Here is a 23,599-nt window from a genome sequence, read left to right as displayed (position 1 = left end):
CATGGTTCTCTCGATTAATAATTCAAATTGGATTCGCGACAATTAGATGTTGGTCTTATTATTATGAGCCTTTGGCATCTTATCATTTAATTTGGATTTTCAATACAAAGAAATACGAGTATCCTTAAAGTAACCGTGACATTAAATACACATAACAACATTAAACAATATATAGTTAAAGCAATATGAAACTATGGCATTATATCGTTAATTTATGCCATATTTGCTAAAATATCAATTTTTGTTTGACGCGGTTCATTTTGAAATGCACTATGACCAAGTATTGTAAAGAACGTATAAGTTTATGCTGTTGGTTGAATATAAAGAACATTTACTTACACAAACTGTTTGTAATTAGGGATTCCCGATGCACCACTTAAGCCACCTATATTTTAATACAACCACACTTCTAATGTTGCTGCCGTTGTCGGAGGACATGTTTATCGGGCTGTCTAAGTCCAAACTGGCATGGACTGTACATCTACGGCGACTTCATTGCAGGGTAAGTACTCTTTTATGATCACTTAAAGGAATGATTCTTGTTCCACAGGGAAGTATCACGTGATCACTATAGTACATCGGTCGAACAAGATGGAGAATAATTCGCCCGCTTCTACCTATAATTTCGGCTTTAACGGATGGTGAATGTTAAGGTATGATCTTTAGAATGTGCGCAGAGTTTCCACATTGTAACACAGTTTACTCGCGTGATTTTTGTTTTTTCGGAGGTTTGCTTAGTTTAATAAAATAGTGTGCATTATCCTTAGAAATATGAAAATCACACTTATCACACTAATATATTCTGAATTGCTTTAATTTCTTTGATGAAAAATAAATCCTTAAATGGCGTTATACATTGTGTTCATGCTAAAATATAATTGGACTATATCTGTTATTTCGCCCGTCTGTCTCTTGCTAGGCTTGGGTCTCTGAAAGAGACCCCAGGAGGAGAGTGGGTTAACCAGAGAATACCCTCTTGTGGGCCAGATATGTGGGCCGGACCTTACGTTCCAAGCTATGGACAATTCTTACTGCGATAGGACAAGGAGAGGATGGTGAGTCGTGTTAAATACTACATAGGTTGCTAAATGCTACAAGTTTGAGTATTGGATGACTGCTGTTTGAGAAAACGCAGGTATGTGTACTGAAAGCCATGAAGGCGTTGAAAGGCTGTACGTGCGACAAGCATGATTTTTTGTTTTTTTAACAACTCTGTTCATATGCAATACAAACCGAATCAATTATTTGTTGCATCATAACCTAAGAATAGGTAATGTAAATTGATGGGGTTTTTTAAAACGATGGGCTAGTTCCATCACCGTATTTGATAAACCTATTTGGACTAGGATATATGATCATTGTTTTCATCTTTCAATTTTATTGCTAAGGTAAATTAATAAAAATGAAAGTCAACACATTTCCACTTACTGCGTAATTATCTATGAGTATCTATTCCCTTACGTTCTTCGCCGAGATTTATTTAAGATTATTCGGCTTGCTTTTAAATTTGCATTAACTTTGCAATCTTAGAGCATTTATAAGAAGAAATATCGAAGATCAACGGGCGATCAATTTTTCAAAAGGACATGAAGAGTGTATATGAGCAAGCAGTTTAAACTTAACGTGTGCATATTGTTTATTTGGAATATTACGAAAGTACGAAAAATGCAAAGTTGTTGCACAAATTGCTTACTCAGTAATATGGCAATTGTTTTTCATAAACACTGCGTAATATCAGAGGCAGGGTTTGTGCATTGTTTCATTTCAATATATAGTACCTTTTATAGTTAAAGCAAAATATTTGCACAACTACAAAGGTCCGTGACAACATGTATAAAACATCAAGGCAATGGCAAAGTTGAGTGTTGTTGTCTCTAGAGTGTCAAAAATAAAGCCCAAAATGAACAAGTCTTTATCGACATCGAAAAATTGATATGGACGTAGGCATATTGTAAGGAGATTCGATGAATAAAGTTGAGAACCATTGATTTTGCATATACATGTACATTCGAACCCCGTTGGCTTGAAATCCTCGTTGGCTCGAACTTCATGTGAAGGACCGATGTCTTTATACTGAATGTCAGCATTCCCGCTTGGCTCGAATTTCCTGAGACTCGAGGTGTTTTCGCCGGTCCCTTCGAGTTCGAGTCAACGGGGTTCGACTGTACTTTAATCTGGCTTGATTTTTGATGATATAAATGGCAGAGGAAAACGTGGTATATATAAGTAGATAAATTACAGTAGCATAAGAAATAGCTACAATCGCACACAGTTAAAAGATACAAGACATTTTATTGCACGTTAGATATACATAAAAAACAACACTAGCTCTCAGAGCTATTTTCCGACAAATAAAATAAAATATAAATACTTCAACACAGAACCTAAGCATATTCTATGGCTAAGACATTTACACATATACAATACTACCAAAGCAAAACAACATTAAATTTACAGCAACGTTCATTAGGCAAATTAAAGCTACTTGAGAATGAAAATACATGTATATCTGAAAATGTTAATTCTACAAACTATACAACTGATATAATTATAACAGATTACATAAAAGAGATAAAGATTAGCAACAATATAGAGCGGTTACTATTTTTCTAGATCGGTCTCCTTCAGAATCTTTGCATACGATTTTCATATGAGGTAAATAATATACAATTATACAGCTATCCGAGATATTTGAAGTCTGTGTCATACGGAAAGGTAATATAAATGCTTGTAATCTGACAGTAGCACAACCTGCTTACAGGTGAACTGTATGTGAGTGGCGCCAAATCGGTAGGACCAACATCCACTTATGGGTCCATATACAGAATATTGGACATTGCAAGGTAAGAAATAGAATAAGTCATGTATATTTTTATGAAAAAATGTTTAGTGTTGGTCCTTTAGTGAGGTATAATTAGTAGGTGAACACCTTTTGAAAGAAAAAAGTCATAACACTATTACACGTAAACATTATCATGTGTGCCAGTTTGTTCTCAATAACCCTACAGTTTTCAATACAATTTTTTTACCGTCACCAGTTTGAAAGGATTCCTATTCCTACTCTGTTGATTTTAACCCGTGAAGTAATACATCACTCTGTGCATGCATATAAAGACAACACTATGAAATCGTAAGACCATTGTGTTCTACAACACATTCTTCAGTATATCCGTATCTATATATTTAAGTCGTGCATAATTTAAGACAGAAATATTATAAGGTGTTTGAATCACCTCCAAGTGAATGATGACAGCGCAAAGGCGGAAACAACCGTAATTGCCAAGATATTCTGTCTTTACTGATTTGTTTGTCACTAGTTTGTTAGGCTTTTTATAATTGTTGTTTTACACACTTCCACGGCAATGTGATAGGTTGCTGGTAGTTTGAATCGTATAATCAAGTGCAGGCATTTAGTGTTAAACTATGACTTTAGCATGTATTCACTTCACCATATATATATATATTATTTGGTTACAGGGGCGGTAATCCATCTACATGCGCTTCGAGGGACAGCACCATCGGCTTGCGTGGGCCAACCAGTATGCCGAAAAAGGCGACTTACGGGAATGCACGCCCTAGAAGTGTTTACAGGTCTTATTATTATTATTCCCCTTCTAAAGTGTTTCATTAAACGCTTGTCATTTGTATTAAAATAAACATTAACACTTTTTATGAGGGCTGCCGCCCCATCACCCTGTTTATGAATATACAATTTCCATAATTAATATCACGGTGTGGTGATATATGACCTTTTGGCGCCACGATTTTATGACTACCTTTTTAAGGATGAGTGATGAATGACATATCTGCGTGATACTGAACTATGGAACTTCATATGAGACATCAATTAAAAGCAATTATGTATGCCACATTTACATATAGACATAAAAAGAACGTAGCTGTGTTTTGAAAACAAAGCCGTTACTTTGATTTTTTGTTTCCCACAATATATTTACAAAGTATATAATTCATATAAGTTTTTAACTTTGAACATAAGCCATACATTTAACGAAGGTCTGGTGTATTGTAACTTGCAATTCAAATTACTTTGGTGTCGCTCACTTTAAACCAACCGTCGAACCAACACACACTGATTCTATCTGTGTAAAATTATTTCGTGTGCATCTGTATTTCACAAAAGCGTTTCAATATTCTTTTCCCCGTTGTAAGTTATAAGGCGCGCTGACGTCAACTTGAATCCATTAAACATGATGTGTATATAGTCTTAATCTTTAGTTTCACCTTCGTCGCAGCATGCTTTTCATTGTTGTCTATTGATCATTGATTGATGCGTATTGATCATTTTTGGTTACCATTCTTGTTCTTTTTAAATTGCTGACTGTGTTTCCTTGTTTTCTGTTTATCGTTAAGGAATTTGGTGTACCTGAAATATTAAAGAATCAGGAAATCTTACAGAAACCTATACTGATAAGTGTAATTCATGAGGTATCACCAGTAATTAAAACCACTATTGATTTATTTACGTTTTTGGTAAGCGTGAACATTTATAAAACAGAACATCTTATATATAATATTAATGTTAATCATGCCGTCACTATAAAGTGTTGTTTCTGACATAACTATGAACATTGTTCCATACTGTTGACGGGGTGTTTCATAGATATTGTCATTTATCATCCTATGCCATGGTAAAGCTATTTCAATGCGCATGCAGTCTTTTTGTTGTGTTTGTATTATGTGTATGTGGCTCGTCTCTCGGTTTTCATTGAATATAATTAACTTACATATGAACTACTACTCTAACTTGTATGCATCACCGTTAATACCCAAGCAGTGGCAGTTCAATGACATTATACTACTCCAACCCAACCTGCAGTCTCGGTGCATTGACATTACACCGTTAATCCCATAACATTGGTGGTTCGATGACATTACACTACATCCACAACCTAGCAGTCTCGATATATTGACATTACACTACCAACAGCCTTTTTATGATTTACTACATCATATTCAATATTTCTGAAGGACTAGAAAGCCTGCAGTGGTTAAATGGTTAAATACTTACTATCGTGATAGTGTTTTGATTTGAAATGGTCAACTCTACGCCGCAAACTGGCAGTTCCAACGACGAACAAAGCCAAAAGCACGACGAAGGCTGTTCCACCAAACACTGTTCCAAGCACTAAGTCGAACAGATCTATATGCAAAATAAGAAAAATAAAATCCCCTTTTATTTTCCAATTTTATAACAATAAACATTTTCTAGAACATAAAAAATACGATAAAACAAATATTTCATAGTCCACATCAAGTATGGATATTTTACTCTATTTTGTTCAGGCAATATGTTTATGATATTTTTCTGAGTATAACATGGTATATTGTATGGTACTCCATAATGTTTTTTTAAATGAGGTCATAAATATATACTTGAATGTAAGTTCTTTCACTTATATATAAAGTTGAAAAAATATGCTTACCTTTTGATGTTTGTCTGAAAGTAAAATGGTGAGCTTAAAATCTGTACCAAATCAAGGAGCCAAACTTTGTTTAGAAACACTTAGACTTAAGACTTAGTGTCTTAGGCCTTACATGCAATCAACGAGCATCCAATACAACGAAATATTATATAAATATCATATGGCAGCATGTGTGACATTGATATTGTCAACTCGAGGGCTAACGCCTCGGCTGACATTCTGTTTCGAGGGTTGACAATATCAATGTCACACATGCTGCTATATGATATTTATTTTATTATACCGAACAAAATTAAAAGCATAAAAAGTTTAAAGTCTAAAATGTTATTGAAATTATGGGGAAAATATGTGTGAGCTTTGCTTAATCCTGTTATAAGGGTCTTATGAAGTTTCGATACATTTGGGCCAGGAGTTAAAGCTCACACATGACCCAAGCACAATATTAAAGTTAAATATATAAGCCGAATTGTTGCCACTTTTGACTCAAGCAAAGTGTTTAAGTGTCAAAGTTAAACATATAAATCAAATCGGTGCCGCACTTAACCCAAGCAAATATCAAAGTTGGCATATAAGCTTAATCGGTGCCAGCATTAATGATATCATTAAAGTTTAAAGTCCAGGATAAATACAAAAACAAAATAAGACTACACACCTGTGAATAACATAGTTTCAGCATCTACATGGTATTTTCTATTCAAATGACATGAAGTCAGGAAAACAATACATATCTATAACTATCAAATAGATAGATAGGTGGATGGGTGGATGTATGGATGAATGACTAACCTGCACATGACATGACATGACATTCAAATCCGTAGGGACACTTTTCAAAAATTGTTTCATACAAACTGCACCCATCATAAGTGCACTCGATAACTGAAATAGAAGGCCATTATAATATGTTTTTTAAGATCTAAAAGAAAATGTGTATGTACCTTTATAATGAAAGTTCCAACAATAGTTTTGGAAAATAAGCCAATTTGTGCTTGCCTGTTTTTGCTAACACAAGTGTGCCCATTAGGTCAAGCTTTACGCCTGATGTAAGTTTCAGCATTGCTCTCACAAGTTCATTGCGAACATCTTCCTTTTCATCGTGTGAGGCGTTCAAAATCAATGAGTAAGTCACTAAAAGTCCTGTGTCATTCTCATCCGAGTATCTTTAAAATATGGACAACACATAGGCACTATACGCATGCATTAGTTGGAATCATAATTATACGTTATTTAGTTTATTGAACATCTACATTGACATACAACAATATAATGCGCTAGGACATTAAGTGAGCATGTCCTGTCTATAATTATAATGAAATGTTCTTGAGGGAGGATAAACTTTATCCGTTTATTTAAATGATCCTACTGGTTTTCAAACAATATTCATACATACTGAATGTTATGGATCAGAATATCGGTAATAGCCTGTGTGTAGTTGGTGAAGAACACTGTCAGCTAAATAAAGAACAAACTCATAAAAATATTATAATCATCAAATCATTTTATTACTTATGTGAAATGTGAAAAACTAGAAACAAGCTCAGTAGCCAAAAGTTAAACACACATCCCGTTTAATGGCACAGGGTAAACGCCAAAGACATAGAACAAAGACAAAGAACACAAACACAAAAAAACACAAACAAGAAACATGGAACATAACGTATTTCAACGACGGGGAGGAATAAAAAAAGAACGAAGTAGTATAACTCACCGATTTGTTAACTGCTTGTTGGTATTCTTGGTAGGTTGCCCTAACATTCAAATTTACGCTCTCATCAATACAAATTAAATAACTCGTGTTTAATGCAATCACCATTTCAGTTTCTGCAAAAACATAAAAGCAGTGGTATATTTTCGAGCATCTAAGAAAATGGATACATAGCATAATATGTTACGTTAGAACCCCCACCCCCCCCGTCTTTATACACTCATGTTTTACCTGTCAAATTCGACGTATATTGCGTTAGATCTACTTCTTGTTCTGAAATAAAAAGGTAATGTTTCCATGTAAGCAAGTTATAATTTCTAAAATGCAAACGGAAGAATATAAGCAGCATTTTGTTCTGGTAAAATTTGAGTTCCACAAAACATTGTGCCCTCATTGATAATTTAAATTCGGTCAATAAAAATAGATAATTAAAATTTAAGGTTTTCAAAAGCAATGTAATGTTATAACATTGGCATGTCTATTTCAGGAGAGGTAGTTACTTCCAGTTATGAGACAATCAAATGGTTTCCATGTCAACCATAATCTCATAGAAAAAACATCCCAATATATTGATTTAGGAATTATTTGTTAGCAAATTTACGAATCTACTGAGAACTCTTTATGTAAATTGTGTTGGATTTGAGTGAAAATAAATGTGATTCTAATTCTACGTATCCATAGTTATACTTTAATATCCTGCTTTTGACTTAGTCATCAATTGTGAAATCAATGTCATTATTATAGGACACACAACCGTGTGTTACGGCTACAAATACATAACAAAAATCAGTGTATTATTTACAAGTAGACAGCAACAGTGTACCTTCAACACAGCTATCATTTTCAAGTCTGTATCCACGCATGCAATCGCATATGAAGGACCCTTTGATATTATGGCATCCAATGGTTCCATTGTTTCCACATATCGTTTTGTCTTTACATTCGTCCGTATCATCATAACACGAAGGACCTTCCCATCCAACTTTACAAATGCAGGTGCCATTTGCTTCGTTGCATAACCGGAGAACATTTGCGCTGTTTGTCAGATTACAATTGCATTTCTCCGTGCAGTCGATACCGTAGGTGTTGTTTGTGCAACCTATGTGAGGATATAGCGTTTGGTTCGAAGAAAATACATATCATGTACTTCGGAAGACTTTATTAAAAATAATTATAAAACATGCTGTAGGGAATGTACAACATTGATCCACTACGTATCGTATATTCTCCATGGATCTTGACAGACAGCAAACAAACAAACAGACGTACATTGTACCGTAATTTAAACAAAATACTGGGCGAAATATAAATACTTCTATACTTTATTCAAAACATTTATTTTCTTCTTCAAAAAGATGTTAGTTGATATTCCTTGCAAATCAAAATCAAATAAACAAATCAACGGAAACATTTCATTCTCTTTAATTGTTGCTTTATATAAGTAAAGAATACTTTACTTTCTACTTACGTGAACAAGCATCGGAAATGTTTTCACGTCCGAACCCCTGGAAATTGTGTATTCGAAAATTGTTTTTATTTATATTTTTAAGTTATTAATCGTACATAAATTAGCTATAATTTTAACCATGTAGTTTTAATATAGTAAACACATTTCTACGAGCAAAGGTGAAATATGTACTTGGTGTGTACTTAAAAAAAAGGTTACCGGTTTGCATCCGCATACACCATCCAGATTCCCACATGAAAACTGAGTTTCATTCTCGAAACATGCACAAGTTTGTAGGCATCCATAACCAAAATGATAGTTATCACACCCTGTATAGAAAAAAACACAGGTTTAGTTGTTCATCGTTGTTTAGTTTGACCATACAACATTGTTGAAACATCATATACATTATCATGTTTATCAGAAGTAGCTTAAGTTTAAGATTTCAAGAGAAATAGTTACCTGTAATTATAAGACAATCAAATGGTTTCCATGGCATTATTCTTTTTTCATTATTCATCACAAATCACGACATAGTTATACAGTAAATCTCGAAAATGTAATATAGTAAAAAAATGTTTTCAGTGCTGATTATCCGTGTATTAACTATGCAAAATGCAGTAATACTACCTAGTCAAGGGTGTTTATAAATTACAGAGACATGCAAATTTAGATATTCTATTTTACAATGAATTTAATAATAAAAAAATCCAGAAAAATTACTTTTGCAAGTGCCATTTTCAAGTTTCTGAAACCCATTGTTGCAGGTACATCCGTAACTTCCATTAGTATTAAAACATAACGAATGTTCAGGACATGTATACATGCTTTCCGAGGAACATTCATCTACGTCCAAGGTGCAATTATGTCCTGCCCAACCATTTAGACAATAACAATTGCCATTTAGAGTGTCGCACGATGCGGTGTTTTCCATTTCACAAAGACATTTTGAAGTACAGTTTGATCCGAAATATCCTTGTTTACATTCTACAATATAAAATCTTGGCTAAGGGCTTATATCAGAATGTAATTATTTGATCAGATTAGAAAATGCACACAACACAAGTTCTAACAAGACCTGACAAGACAGTCTATTATTTTATAAAACATTTACATCAATTTCTGAAAGAAAATATGGACAACTTAACCAGAATTATATCAAATCTTTAAAATAAAGGAATATATGCAATGTTGCTAACTTAACAAAATTATTGAGAATTGTATTTGTTTCAGCGTAAACTCAAAATCCCAACTGGGGTAAGTCTAGTTTGAAGTTTTGCTAAGTAAACAAATAAATTAAGAACAAAAATGTACTTTAGGTAAATTCTAACTAAGTACTTATGGCATGATATTTTAAAATTCTTACACATTTATAAACAACACACCACAAAGTATTTGTATCCTGAGATATAACTCAATTTATGAATGTGTCCAAGAAAATAGTTAACATGTATGTTAATAAACATGTTTTCCATTTTAAAAAGTGCGTTGTTAAGATATAATACCTAAAAACGGACTTTGATGTATAAATTCTGGATATCTGTAACAATTTTAAAGAGCAATGCGTTACATATTTTTGATGTTTTCTCCCCCCCCCCTCTCTCTCCCTCTCTCGCTCTCTCTCTTAAAATTTCCGTAGCAACATTTGCTAAATCAAAACCTCACGAGACAGAACATCGCAAAGTTACAACAATTAACACTATTGAGATTGTGTTTTTACCCTCGCACGATCTTTTATCTTCTTTGAGGAAATACCCATCTTTGCACATACAATCATAGCTTCCTTGTGTATTTTTACAAAAGTGATCACAGGGATAAGATTTTCCATCGCATTCATTGATATCTGAAATTTAAAGATACATGTCACAATGCCACACAACATCGTTGACAAAAGGTTAAAGCCTCACTGCCATTTGAATTAAATAATAAGAGAAAACAAAAATGTGCGTATGCAAGTAAAATAGAGTCTCATATTAATTCTAATAAATTCTCGAGGGAAAATGTACTATCAATTGCATTGTTTGTTTTTTGTGTGTTTTTTATGAATTGTTGGCCCTCAAAACGAATACTTAGAAATTATGATGTTTGTTCGATGGATAGACAAATCAAATCTTCTTGACATTTATTTATCCTAAAACATTCCCTTAAAATTCGGTTTTGATCTAAGGCTATTTTGATAAAGGGTAGCCATACTTGTTAAATTAACATAACTTATTTGGTGTACCTTACCAATGCATTCGTTATTTTCTTTCGTCGAAAATCCTTTCTTGCAGTAGCATTTAGAGTCATTACCCTGTTTAACACACTGTGAGTTGTTCTGGCACAAACTCTTTTCAGTGTCATTACATTTAGATACAACTGAAAGGAAAATGTTCAGCAATAAATACACTAGAAAAATTCCTAATAAATCTAACCAGATACTAATAAAGTCGAAACCTCGAAACAATTATATTCAGAACATACGTGTTTACAATTTGGGCAATAAGTTTTCTATATAACATCATAAATATTCTAGGATCAACATTACCTATGCAACTCTGTCTGTCAGTCAAGTCCAGCGAAAACCCTTCTATACAGGAACATACGTAGCTACCAACAGTGTTCTGACAATTTTGCTCACACTTGCCTGGGTCCTTACTACATTCATCAATATCTAAAAAAAGATATTAATACTCATATCAATGACCTATAAACCATTTCTAAGCCGTGGTATGAACTTAGTAATTCAAATACGTCAGAACGCCGCATGTAAAATCCGAATCATGATACTGTCGTTTTCTGATTTCGTATCATGCGCGTACCGTGTGTAATCTTGGCATAACTTTCGCGTTGCTAAAAACAGCGTAACCAAAAGAATGAAGGTAAAACCTGTCTATTTTTAAATACATTAAATGATCTAACTTTATTCCGCTCAAGAAGCATGAAAATACATGTATTCAAGAACATGGTTCTCATGTTCTGCAAAGAACTATAAGGATACACACGAAGCATAGAACACTACCAATCTATCTAATAAACTAGTTTGACTTCATTACACAAAACTACGTAACACATTTGAATTCATACGCGCATTTGATAGATGGCATTAAATATAAATCAAATTGAAACCGAAAAATGAAAGGAATAATTAAATAGGCAGGTATATCATGTATATAATAAATGAAATATTACATTAAAACGATTTCTGGTTCGGTGAGTAAACATGTATCCGCCTCGACATGTGGTCTCGACGGATACATGTTTACACAACAAACTCGACGTGAACAGGTCACCAGAAAAGCGTCCTATCATAATATCACCTATGCATAATCATTAACTTTATTAACGAATTCCTTGAACCAATGCACTCGCAAACATCCAAAGTTGATTTCGATGGGAAATGGCCGAAGTGTTCTGTTTGACCCATTGTTAACATACCCGACCAATTTAGTGACCTGAACGTCTTTTTAAGTGACTTACCTGTACATGCCAAGACTGATGAGGTCCAGTTGTAACCTTCATGACATTTGCACTCGTAATTCCCAGGAGTATCAGCGCATTTTTGATCACAGTCGTTAAGTGATGGATTCAGACATTCATCAATATCTATTAGAGAAATATAATACAAAGCTGTAGTTTATTTTAAACTATATTGTTAATTTAAGATTCCTGGTGCCCATATATCTTTGTTATATATTTGGAAAGGGTTTCATGTGTAGAGAACGAATATGAAAGTATTTTATGAATATAAATATATTGAAACAACCTTTTCTGGCCTATAACATTGCAAAATCAGTCATTTCATTTCTGATTTTAGTGAAAATAAAGAACGAAAATACAAACTGCCATATATCACGTGTAACACGATCACTGTATCAAAGTTTAAAAAAACATAGTGAATACGTGAATATTAGCGAAAACAAAGCAATTTAGAGTATTTAATTGTTACAATTTTACGTTACTCTATCGAGAGGTGGATAAAGCGATTCAATCTCAGTTAAAGGAAGAGTGTTCGTATAACTGTGTATTGGATGCCTATCTAATGTTTTATTCATTATTATGATAAAAGTAATTAATAATGTTTTGAAGACCTTTAACAATTATTGTCTGTGAATGTATTATTGTTAACAGTTTTACTTGTACAGGTCCCATTTTCTAGTGTGTAACCGGTGAAACACTTGCAAATGAAGCTTCCAAGTGTGTTTACACATTTAGCATTCCCAGGGCAACTGTATGCATCAGGAGGGCTACATTCATCTAAATCAGCATCACAGTTTCCCCCAGACCAGCCTTCAGTGCAGTTGCATCCTAGGGAAATAAAAGGTTGTCTTACATTTCTGTGGTATCCGAACTACTTATGACAAATTAAAGATCATTAAACGATTGATTATTATTTCAAATGCAATCATACAAAATGAATGCTCGATTGCATTTTTTGCAAATCCTTCAGGGAAGTTTGAAAACTCTGCCCCTATACTTCATGCTGCGTGTCACATGAACAATATGAATCAGTCATTGCCACTAAACCGGGTTTATGTTCAAACCTTTTGCTACTGAGCATGTTTCTGTAGCTTTTTGCATAAATATTTGTATCAACTGCTCTTTGTCCATTTTATTTGCTTGGAATTATAGTCATGAAGTATATCAGATAAGTTTTTAAGGACAATTCACCAAATCGTGCAATATTGTCAAGTAACGTCACGCTTTTCAAATGAGATTGCAATAATGAAATGAACAGTGACGTTTTACGGCCGAACGCTGCATGCAAAATGAACGTCAGGTTTTCTATATAGAAAAGACAAGGGCAATGAAAATATTGTTCGCATGTTTATCTTTGCACATAGGGTTAGGGCAATGTATAAACAAACACTTTTACGCGGATAATAATAAAAACATAATATCAGTTCGAAGCTAGTGTTCATTTGATTTCACTAGTGGTCTGTTATTCATACTTCACCATAAATTGTGCTTGATTGTTGTTAGTTTGAATTAAGAACAGTATTAGATTACAAATCTGGAAGATTGTAACGATTTTTGATTACGTTAAACTTACCCTTTACTTTGTCACAATATCCGTGTAAACAGTTACATTCTTTGATACAATTTGGTCCATAGTGAAAAATATCGCATTCTGTAAATATAAAACCAATAAAGAAACACAATGAAACTATATAACAGATGTTCTATGAAATACATAAATCTAGTGTAATGTAATTATAAAACAGTAAAAAAAACTAGTTTTCCATCTATTTACCTTCACAAGTACGTCCATCATTAGAAAGTTTAAAGCCATCTTCGCAATCGCATTTGTACGATCCCGCAGTATTTTCGCATGTGTTGTTAGGTCTGCATTTATTCAATTCCTCATGTAAACATTCATTAGTATCTGAAAAATCACATTACATACAAGAACATAGATTACGGTCAAATACAATTAGAAACAGTGACTATTGATAGACTTACTCATTTCAATTCAAGTTAATTGATGGTTATCATAGCAAACAAGAATGAGACAAAATTTACCGTTACACGTTTGAGCATCATCATTCAGTTCATATCCATTAGGGCAGGTACATTTCGCAGTACATGTATCATCGACCACACATATATTAGAACAGTTAAGATTGCCGAATGAACGACATGGATCCGCAACTTAAATATATAGTTCATGTTAAAGCAGAAATCGATATATGTATACATTTGTACCATATAAGAAAAAAAGAATGTACAAGTTGGACTGTCCAAAGGCGAAAAGATGCACATGATTTATTTCAACACACTATCTTGAATGCAAACAAAAGAGCATCAATAATAATAATAATAATATATTAATGCTCTTTATTGATATTTAACATGACTGTTGCAAATATTGCACTACATTCACCTTGCCGACAAGAACGTATGTCGCTTAGTAACTTGTAGCCGTGGAAACAGTAGCAGTTGTAACGGCCAGGTAAGTTTTCACACAGATGATCACATCCAGACAGCCCCAAAGAACATTCATCAATATCTTCAAAAAAACATAATGATGAATACGAACGCAAATTAAAACACAATTACCTTGACCATCAAGTTTCATTACACAATTACTCATGCAATATAAAACTACAGGGTCAAACACAATGTTAATAATTGTAAGTGTTTTATTGATAATCACATAATTTAACTTTGTTATATACATTTGTACCTTTAATGGTTCTATGTAAAATAGAAAGAAATACGTTACCGACGCAGCTGTCTTTAATCATAGTGTATCCATTATTGCATTCGCATGTGTAGCCACCTTTGGTGTTATTACAATCCATTTTTTTTCCGCATTCGTTCAATATTGGGGTGGCACATTCGTTTTTATCTGAAAGAAATTTCTCACTTAACAGTCAATTTGTCTTTACACAAGCATTGTAATGACAAAATCATTTATGTGAGATTCATGAAGAAACAAACTTAAAACAATGACAAACCTTTACAGAGTCCCTCTCGGGTTTCTTCAAATCCGTCCATACAATCACATCGAAATGCACCATCTGTATTTACACAGCGTTTGTAGGTATCGCTGCATGGATTGATATCATATAAACACTCATCGATATCGTCATCACACGTTTCACCCGTCCATCCTTCTTGACAGACGCATCCTTTTACTGAATGACACTGTATCGTTCCCCGAGACGAACAGCGGCATATCTTCTCGCAGTTGTATCCATAAAATGGTAAAGAACATTCTAAAATATAAAAAGGACTTAGTTTTAAAATTGATTTAATATATCTATTGTTAAACGAATATGAACATATATCATTAAACATGTATCATCCGAAATATATTGTATCATCACTAAAACAAAGAAATCAGAACTACAAATTGAACCTTGCAAAGATGTCAAAGATATATTAATTGTATTCCAAAATAAAAAGCCGATTTTGTCAATATGAAATATCTCGTATAGTAAAGGGCCTAGACACCAGATGATACAATGCAAGAAAAAAGTAAATTGCAAAAATTTACATAAAATTGATATAGTTGTGTACAACGCATGATATTTTACTTACTGATGTATCACATCGCTTACAACACATTGATCTTTCGCAGTTTTTGCGTATTTTTTGTCTACCACGTATATACCAATCAAATTAAAAAAAAAAACGTCGGTACTAATCATATGATTTCCACATGCTAAATATACACACTATCATCTGGGAAACCGCATTGAAACGGTTGGCGAAAAACGTTTTCATTGGAACACGAGTATACTGGGGTTTTGAAACAACATAAATCGACAAAGTATTTACAGTACAATTAAACGGCCACAAACAAAAAACCGAAGACAGGGAAACGAACTAGATCCAAGCTAGAACAAGCAGTATATTAATAAATATTCATGTAGCGCTTTGGAACAGTCAATGAGTCAAATATATCAAATAATTAATAAATATAACTATATTGTTCACGAGTGTTTGCCCTAGACAATGAAACTAATATCCGTTACAGAAATATATTTCACACGAGTGTCCACAATTACCAGACGAAGAAATTGTGAGTACTTTGTAATTAATTTCGAAATGGTCTTGGTAAGTTATATCCTTAGGACATTCATATTTTTCTTGACAGAGGGGCTTTATATAATAAAAATAGATGCTCTTAGTAACACGAATGTACTGTTGTTGAGATTGCTTCGGAAATTCATTGTCATCTTTATTCTAGTATCATGTTTACGGATCCGTTTACATTGCCAAAATAGATGTGATGTTTACATAATCCCTTCAAACGTGCTACTGTGTTTGATATAATCCCTTTTGTGTTTCAAACCACTGGAAAATATCATTATTTAGTCTTGTGTGGGATAGCTCCAAGTAGACACGTATGGCAAACTACCGAGATTAAGAGAACGTCAAAGAAACGAACCGAATTTTGAATTAAGCCATTATTTGGAACAAACATGTCAGTTTTTCCAAATCCCTATTCCATATGGGTATTCATAGCGTTTAAAGGTAAATATAAAATCAAGGTCAATCCGCCGATTTCTTAAAAAAAAACAGGCTACCACAATGTTTTATGGGGGTTATCGGAGAGTGGTGCAAGTAGATATGTTGTATTTCAGAGACATAGAACAATAAGGGTCGCTAAGTGCCACTAATGTGTGATAAAAAAAAGTTTAGCCACTAAAATACAGTGTAATACTAAAAATAGTCTTACCGATACATTCTTTAGTACCATGCAACTTAAATCCAGGATAGCATATACACGTGTAAGAACCATTGGAATTTTTACATTCTTGTGGACACACATTTCGTGTACACTCGTCTATATCTAAAGTAGAATGCAAACATTTTAAGATATATGTTCTAGCACAACTAGCATTAACAGTGGCACGTTAAGATACAAACCCATAAAGGACATAAGTAATTTTGTATTGGCAATCTAAATAAATTGGTATAAATTTAATATTTTCACAGCATTCGTTTATTAGTTTTATTCGGTAAATAGTTTTACCTGTACAGATATTTGAGTTTTCTCTAAGCTCATAACCATCATTACAGAAACAAGTTGCTTCATTTTCTTCATCAAGAGTGCACCCGTCGGCCTGTGAACAGTCAAGGCTCACGCCAGAACATGGATCTGTAAAAGTATAGAGTATACTGTTTATTGTGATTTGTATACACTTGGACATGGACCAATGAGTACGACGGCAACAACTGGTTAGTTATAATCATGACTACAAAAACAACAACTGGTTAATACATGATTCTGTTAGAATACAACAAAGCAAACATGTTTGAAAATAAACATGTATTGGTTTCACAACGTCAACAGAATGCATGTTCCGTAAGTATTATTTGATGGAAATTATTTATTATATTGGGTCTGTCTGTAGTTCATACTACTTTAAGCAATATGGATACAATATAAGAAGCAAAATATGTTGAACGTTTTTGACACAACTATAATAAAGAGCTCGTCATTACCTAATCCTGTTTCTATTTCACACTCCATAGATGCTGCGTTATGTCTGTATCCAAAATGGCATTTGCAACTATACGATCCCAGACTATTTTCACAAATATGTGGGCAGTCGTGAGTAGCTTCTTCGCATTCATTAATATCTAAATGACAAGACGTCTTTCAAATAATGTTGCTTATATGTTATGGATGTTTTTCTTCTTATAAGATTTAAACACTGGAACAATTTCAAGCTTTATTCAACTTAACACATTAACTCGATGAGAGTAAAACTTGTCCATGTATATATAGCTATCTGTTTGCACCTTATTAGGATATTAAAATCTGTAATGAGTACATGATAAATGAAGAAAACAAAAAACTTAATACTTGCCAGTGCATTCCGTTCTACTTATTCTATATCCTTCTTGGCAAACGCACGTGTAGCTGCCTTCTATGTTAATGCATTTTTGTTCACACAGGCTACTGTTACCTGTACATTCATCAATATCTGCAGTATACGATAATGATATGAGAAGATACCATATTAAATTACACAGCCCCCGTCACCAACACATTCATTAATATCTGCAAAATACGATAATGCGATACCATATTTCTTTACACAGGTCATTGTCACCTGCACATTTATTATTGTCTGCAACCATACGCGAAAATTTTTTGTTCACGTAGGCCACAGCCACCTGCACTTCTTTAAAGATGCACTCTTACTCCCAAATAAGAATTACCGCAAGTAACACAATTGTTTGCATATACCAGAAAGGATGAATAAATGTCGAAAACAATTGTTCTTATGAAGGATTCCGAGTTTAATTTAAAAGAAATGTGCAGAAAACACGGTATTTCTACCTTATGTAACTATAGTAGATTACAGTAAATCTTTTAGCATTCACCAATCATTTAATATTTTTGGGTTTTCGACTATGAAATACACGGTTCCAATTTTGTTATCAGTAACTAATTTGTTCCATAAATGCATAATTTAGCGAGTGGTGGAGGGTTTATCACTTAAAATTTGTGTTTGTTATACATGTGTATGAATTGATTTTGAATAAGAGTGTCACTTTAATATGTGCAATTTACAATAATCATTTGACGATACCATTTTTGTCGACACAGGCCATTGTCACCTGTACATTCAGCAATGTCTGCAATTTACTATGGAAATAGACTAAAGTTCATTCTTCCAATACAAAAAAGCTTGTTTCCGATGTTTTTTCGGTATATTTTTTTCTGCCTCTGAATCTTTTTAATGATATCAAAATACTATTGATTTTCAGGCATCCGCAATTCACATACTTGTACATTGGTGTCACCTTAGCAACAAACGCATCGTACGTGCCATTTTCGAATGGCATTTTATTGGTCATGACATTTTGAAACAAATGGTACTACTCAAAATATAACACTAGGTGTATTGAATATACAGTTTAAAATCTTTATTCGATTTCAGACACTATCTTAATATTCAACGAAGTGAGCTGTTATTACGATATTTTTTTCACTTTCGTTGATAATGCAATGACATATAATCCGACAACAATAAGTGGGCACGATTTTCCTGTCACTTCATAATTTAAATACGGTTTTGTCTTCTTACCTTGGCATTTGATACCGTCGTCATTAAAGCCATCGGGGCAACTACTGCAGCGAAATGCTAGCCCCGCAATGGTATGATTCGAGGCGGGAATATCGGTACAGTTTCTCCCTCCTGAGCATGGATTTGATGCACAGCCGTCAAAGTCGCTTTCGCAGTTGACACCTTAAATGCACATCAAGAAAACCGACACTTCTTTAATTTCTTGACTTAACCAATATATAAAAGATTGATTAACATGATATTCTGTTCAAAGTTTATTCAAAGCTGTTCAAAACAATCACAGCGCAGTTGATTATGATTCTAGCTTGGTTGTCAAAACAGATATGAATCAAGTTCGAGTTCTTCCCAGTGCAAAACAAAACAATTGAACTTATTTTCTTTTTAGAGAGGCCACTTGAAAATATTCCATGATAAGGTGGAACCCGGGAGCACCTTGCCCAAAGGCGGATACCTGTTTGACTACAACAACTTACCATTTATTATGAGATAAAATAAAATACCTGTGTATTGCTCATCACACCTGCATTTTCTGTATCTAAAACTGGAAAAGGAATGTTGCTCTTCTACCGTTTCATCCAAGCAGAACCCATGATCACTACATCCTGAGCAGATATATACTGGGATTGATGCTATTGGTGAGACACCACCATCTGCATTTTCAACCACCAGTCTACAAAAATGCAACGTTATATTAAAAGCTAAAAATATTTTAATTTTCTGGAATGAGAGATGTATTGCTCACTCCAAGATTAACTCACAGGTATCTTGATTCGTTCATTAATCAAACCCAACCAGCAGAGCATTTCTTAACATGAAAAATGTAAACAAACGGATTGAATATATATTTCAGACTGAAATTTGTACTAGTGTATTAGATATTTATTTTCGTAAATAATACCTTATATTTTGAATTGGAGTCTCTGGGTCGTGTATATAAATTAATGTTTTAGTTGTAAGGTTCACTTCTATTGACTGGTTAACGTTTTGAAAAATGTTGTATTTGATGACATTGTCGTCGAACACCAACGCGCAGGTAAAACTTTCATTTCCTGTCGTGACATCTATTTTTCCACAGCTTTGTAGATCGGGGATTTTTCTATCTATGACGGAGTAATATTTCAGAAAATTGGTGTTACGGTGAATTATAAAAATTGCCTAATATTGGTCAGCCTGTCGAGAGTCGAAGGAAGTTAAAGAGTCCTTTATATAACAATACTATGTTATTTATACCTATTTATATGTACTTTTCGTAAAAAGTTATTTAAAGTTGTGATCTGTCAAAGATTTTTCTATTGAATAATTTAAAGTAACCAAACAATCAACTCCAAAAAATGTCCACAATGCTACATAAGATGAATAGGGACCAAACCAGTAAGAAAGATTATAATTTTCAGAATTACTGCAAATATTTTGTTTTTTTAAGCATATTTATTATCAAGATGTTTAAAAATTCATATAACCTTACGAAGACAGGTGCATAATACAATTCAACTTACTGAGTTCCACTTCCGTTGCTTGGGATGCATTTGTTATTTCTAGTGTCTGTCTGGATATATTCTCATTTTCTGTGAACACTTGGTCAAAAATACACGCTAGGTCCTCGGATCCACCGCATGTCGCTTTCGCTGCATCAAGTGTTTCATTTGCAACTGTGTCAAGAAATCGAGGAACGAACGAATTGTTTTGGAAGCTGCTGTGATTTTTCTTTTGTGGGTACCTAAACGCAGAGCGAGAGGCATCGATTTCCCCTGGAGTCAAAATACAAGGGGTATATGATGTGTTAAATAATGACATCAATCTCGAGAAAGAAGTTAGTTTAAAATATCTAAATTACAGAGCGATGGTGAAGAAAGATATATTAACTTATGCTTAGTCACACTTGTTGGCACGATGTTGTTGGGGAAACAGGAGAACACGAATTAAAACACTTGTGTCACTTGACCAACACTACCAACCAAACTCATATGCTCCCATGCCAGGAATCGAACATGCGTCGTCTTGGTGAAAAGCGAGTGCTCTAACCAATTCGCTAACCGGGCACACAGTTCTTATTACAATAAACGAAATAACAGTCCTTACATGTTTTACCAAAATCGAATATTTCCGACTCATTCATGTTCGGATCTAGCGTTAGGTTGTCAGGTGTGATAAAATCGTTGTCAGGATTTCCGTCAAAATTTCCCAAAAGGCCTCGCACACGTCCGTGTAATGCTGTTTTTACAATGGTACTTAATGACAGCATTCCATTTCTGGCTGTTATATTCAGTGTCACTCCTACAATAAGAAAGTTATTTCTAAAACATCTTTAAGATCTAAAATACAACTGCTTTGTTTATTTTAAAGAAAGACAGTTAATAAGCGCCTGCCCATGTCATTATATCGTTAGATACGGTAAAAGCTTTTACCCTTACAGTAAAGAAAAGGCTATTTAAACAAAATCATAAAACAGGAAAACTACAGGGACAAGTCCAGTAATCACAGATGTAACGAAAACCCTGATTTGAGCCAGGATATAATATTAAGACGATCATAAATGTTAAATACCTGCAGAAAGGAATGAAACTTCTATCGAAGCATCTGTAGTTTTTGTTTCACTAGTATATTTTTTAACAAACATGTGTTTGCTGTCTGAGAACAAGTGGGAACTATTCTTCTTTTGAATATCTTGTGTAACATCAATCTTGTTCACGATAGCAAGAAACCCTTGATGAAAAAAGAGAAAAAAACGAATCAAATGTGTTAAACGTCATCATCTTAAATATCAAATACATGTACGTGTATATGAAGGAAAATACATAAGACCAGAACTGTTTTAGTTGACATTCAGAATAGTATTTCAGAACAATAGAAGTACCTTCATTGTCATTATTTACTTCGACATGCACGGATGAGTTATAGCTATCAAATGCTGCAAATACACTAAACAAGGTCGCGTCAGAAAGTTGACCATTGGCTTTTATTGCCCGTTCTGTCCTCGCCTGAAGGCTAAACTCCTCCCCGCCATGTTTATAAGTCAATAACGTGTACTCCCCGAGGCCGTTGAAAATGTATCTTTTCCCATCTAGCGTTAGTATGTGAGGATCTCCCCATGAAACAGCTTAACAAGAACATATCAAGACAATAAATTATGGAATCTATATGATAACACCAGCATTCCAAAACCTACTATTATTCTGTTAAATAGCACAAAACAAACACACTTTACAAAACAAACCACTTAAAAAGAGAATAAACAAACAGCAGTTTATACCGAAGTCAAACCAGGTTTCCTTATAGCAAGTCCCGATAGGCCGTAACTTGTAGTATAAATGACAGTAATTTGACTTTTCACAGCACGTCGTTTTTGGTTCAACATCCTCTCTAATATGCTGTTGCATGCTGAAATCCGGATGGAAGGCATAAAGTCCACCGGCATATGGGATTTCACCTGTCCATTGTTCCGATTCTTTGTCATAACAACATACCTGTAATTGTTTGCAAATGACTATTTAAGATATGTGATTACCGGATTATTATCACTTAATATATTAAAACGAGTTCAATACAGATTCAATTCAAGCAATTCCAAACAAAAAAGCAAGAAAGTACCATTCCATTGGGTTCCATACTTTCTGAAATCAAAATATCAATACAGATTGTTTTGTTGTTGACTTTTGTTTCTCCTCGAACGAGTGGGTCACGGTTAGCCATTGATAAGCTGCAGGGGCATGACGGTATATTGTCCATTCTTTTGTGCTGGAACTCTACTTCATGTATATGTAACTTGTACCAAGAAAGGCATTGCACAGCATAGTTCACCTTACGTTTATTCGAGGTTGTCAGCGGTTTTATGATCAATCCATCCACACCTGAACAATGTAAATTTATCACGATATACAAATTATATATTCGACTTCAGATGTTCACTTTCCTTCTTGTCAAGAAACTATTTTATATCACCAATAAAACATAGTGCAGGTTGAAAATGAATAATGATACATTACATCTTATATCAAAGCATTACCATATGGATGGTGATAAGTTAATGTTAACTACCACACTGAAATGTCTATATATCTATATTTATTTCTTTCGTTTCCAAATAAGTTTGATGTCCAATGCCAGACTTGTATACTTATGACAAACATGTAGGCGTACCTTTTGTATGCCCATATGCGTCTAACTGAAGAACGGGTTGTTTGAAAGAAAAAATGTTGCTATATAGCAGTTTTCCTTGATCAATAACGCCAACAAACACGTCGGGTCGATTTGCATTCATCATTTTCCAGTTCATCATTCTTTTCCCGTAAATAAAGATCGCATGTGTGGATATTCCATCTGATGCCATGACAAGTTGAAAAGTGTTTTTCTGAAACATATTGTGTATAGGAATTCACACATAAATGCTACTGTGTTTGTTTCTGTATTATTTGAATACCTTTATGTTGAGTTATAACTATTTGTTTTGATAAGAAATTTAATGTTTAAA

General features: G+C 33.8%; 1 protein-coding gene across 1 annotated transcript; it reads right to left on the bottom strand.

Moving 5' to 3' along the window:
* Positions 1-8,141: 8,141 nt before the first annotated feature.
* LOC128238101 (fibrillin-1-like) lies at positions 8,142-22,848 on the bottom strand (the record flags this gene model as incomplete). Its single annotated transcript, XM_052953675.1, has 22 exons — positions 22,720-22,848; positions 22,382-22,595; positions 21,986-22,228; positions 21,676-21,834; positions 21,211-21,405; positions 20,628-20,879; positions 19,132-19,293; positions 17,905-18,021; positions 17,064-17,189; positions 16,767-16,880; positions 15,037-15,297; positions 14,099-14,227; positions 13,830-13,961; positions 12,713-12,883; positions 12,056-12,181; positions 11,124-11,249; positions 10,826-10,954; positions 10,317-10,439; positions 9,320-9,583; positions 8,816-8,925; positions 8,618-8,654; positions 8,142-8,248 (listed from the first exon to the last, which is right to left on the bottom strand). Coding segments are annotated over exons 1-22 (3,399 nt in total), but the record flags the coding sequence as incomplete, so codon positions are not given.
* Positions 22,849-23,599: the final 751 nt, after the last annotated feature.

This window comes from Mya arenaria, chromosome 6 (genome assembly GCF_026914265.1).
Source record: "Mya arenaria isolate MELC-2E11 chromosome 6, ASM2691426v1".
NCBI lineage: Eukaryota > Metazoa > Mollusca > Bivalvia > Myida > Myidae > Mya > Mya arenaria.
This window is presented reverse-complemented; position numbering and strand designations above follow the sequence as displayed.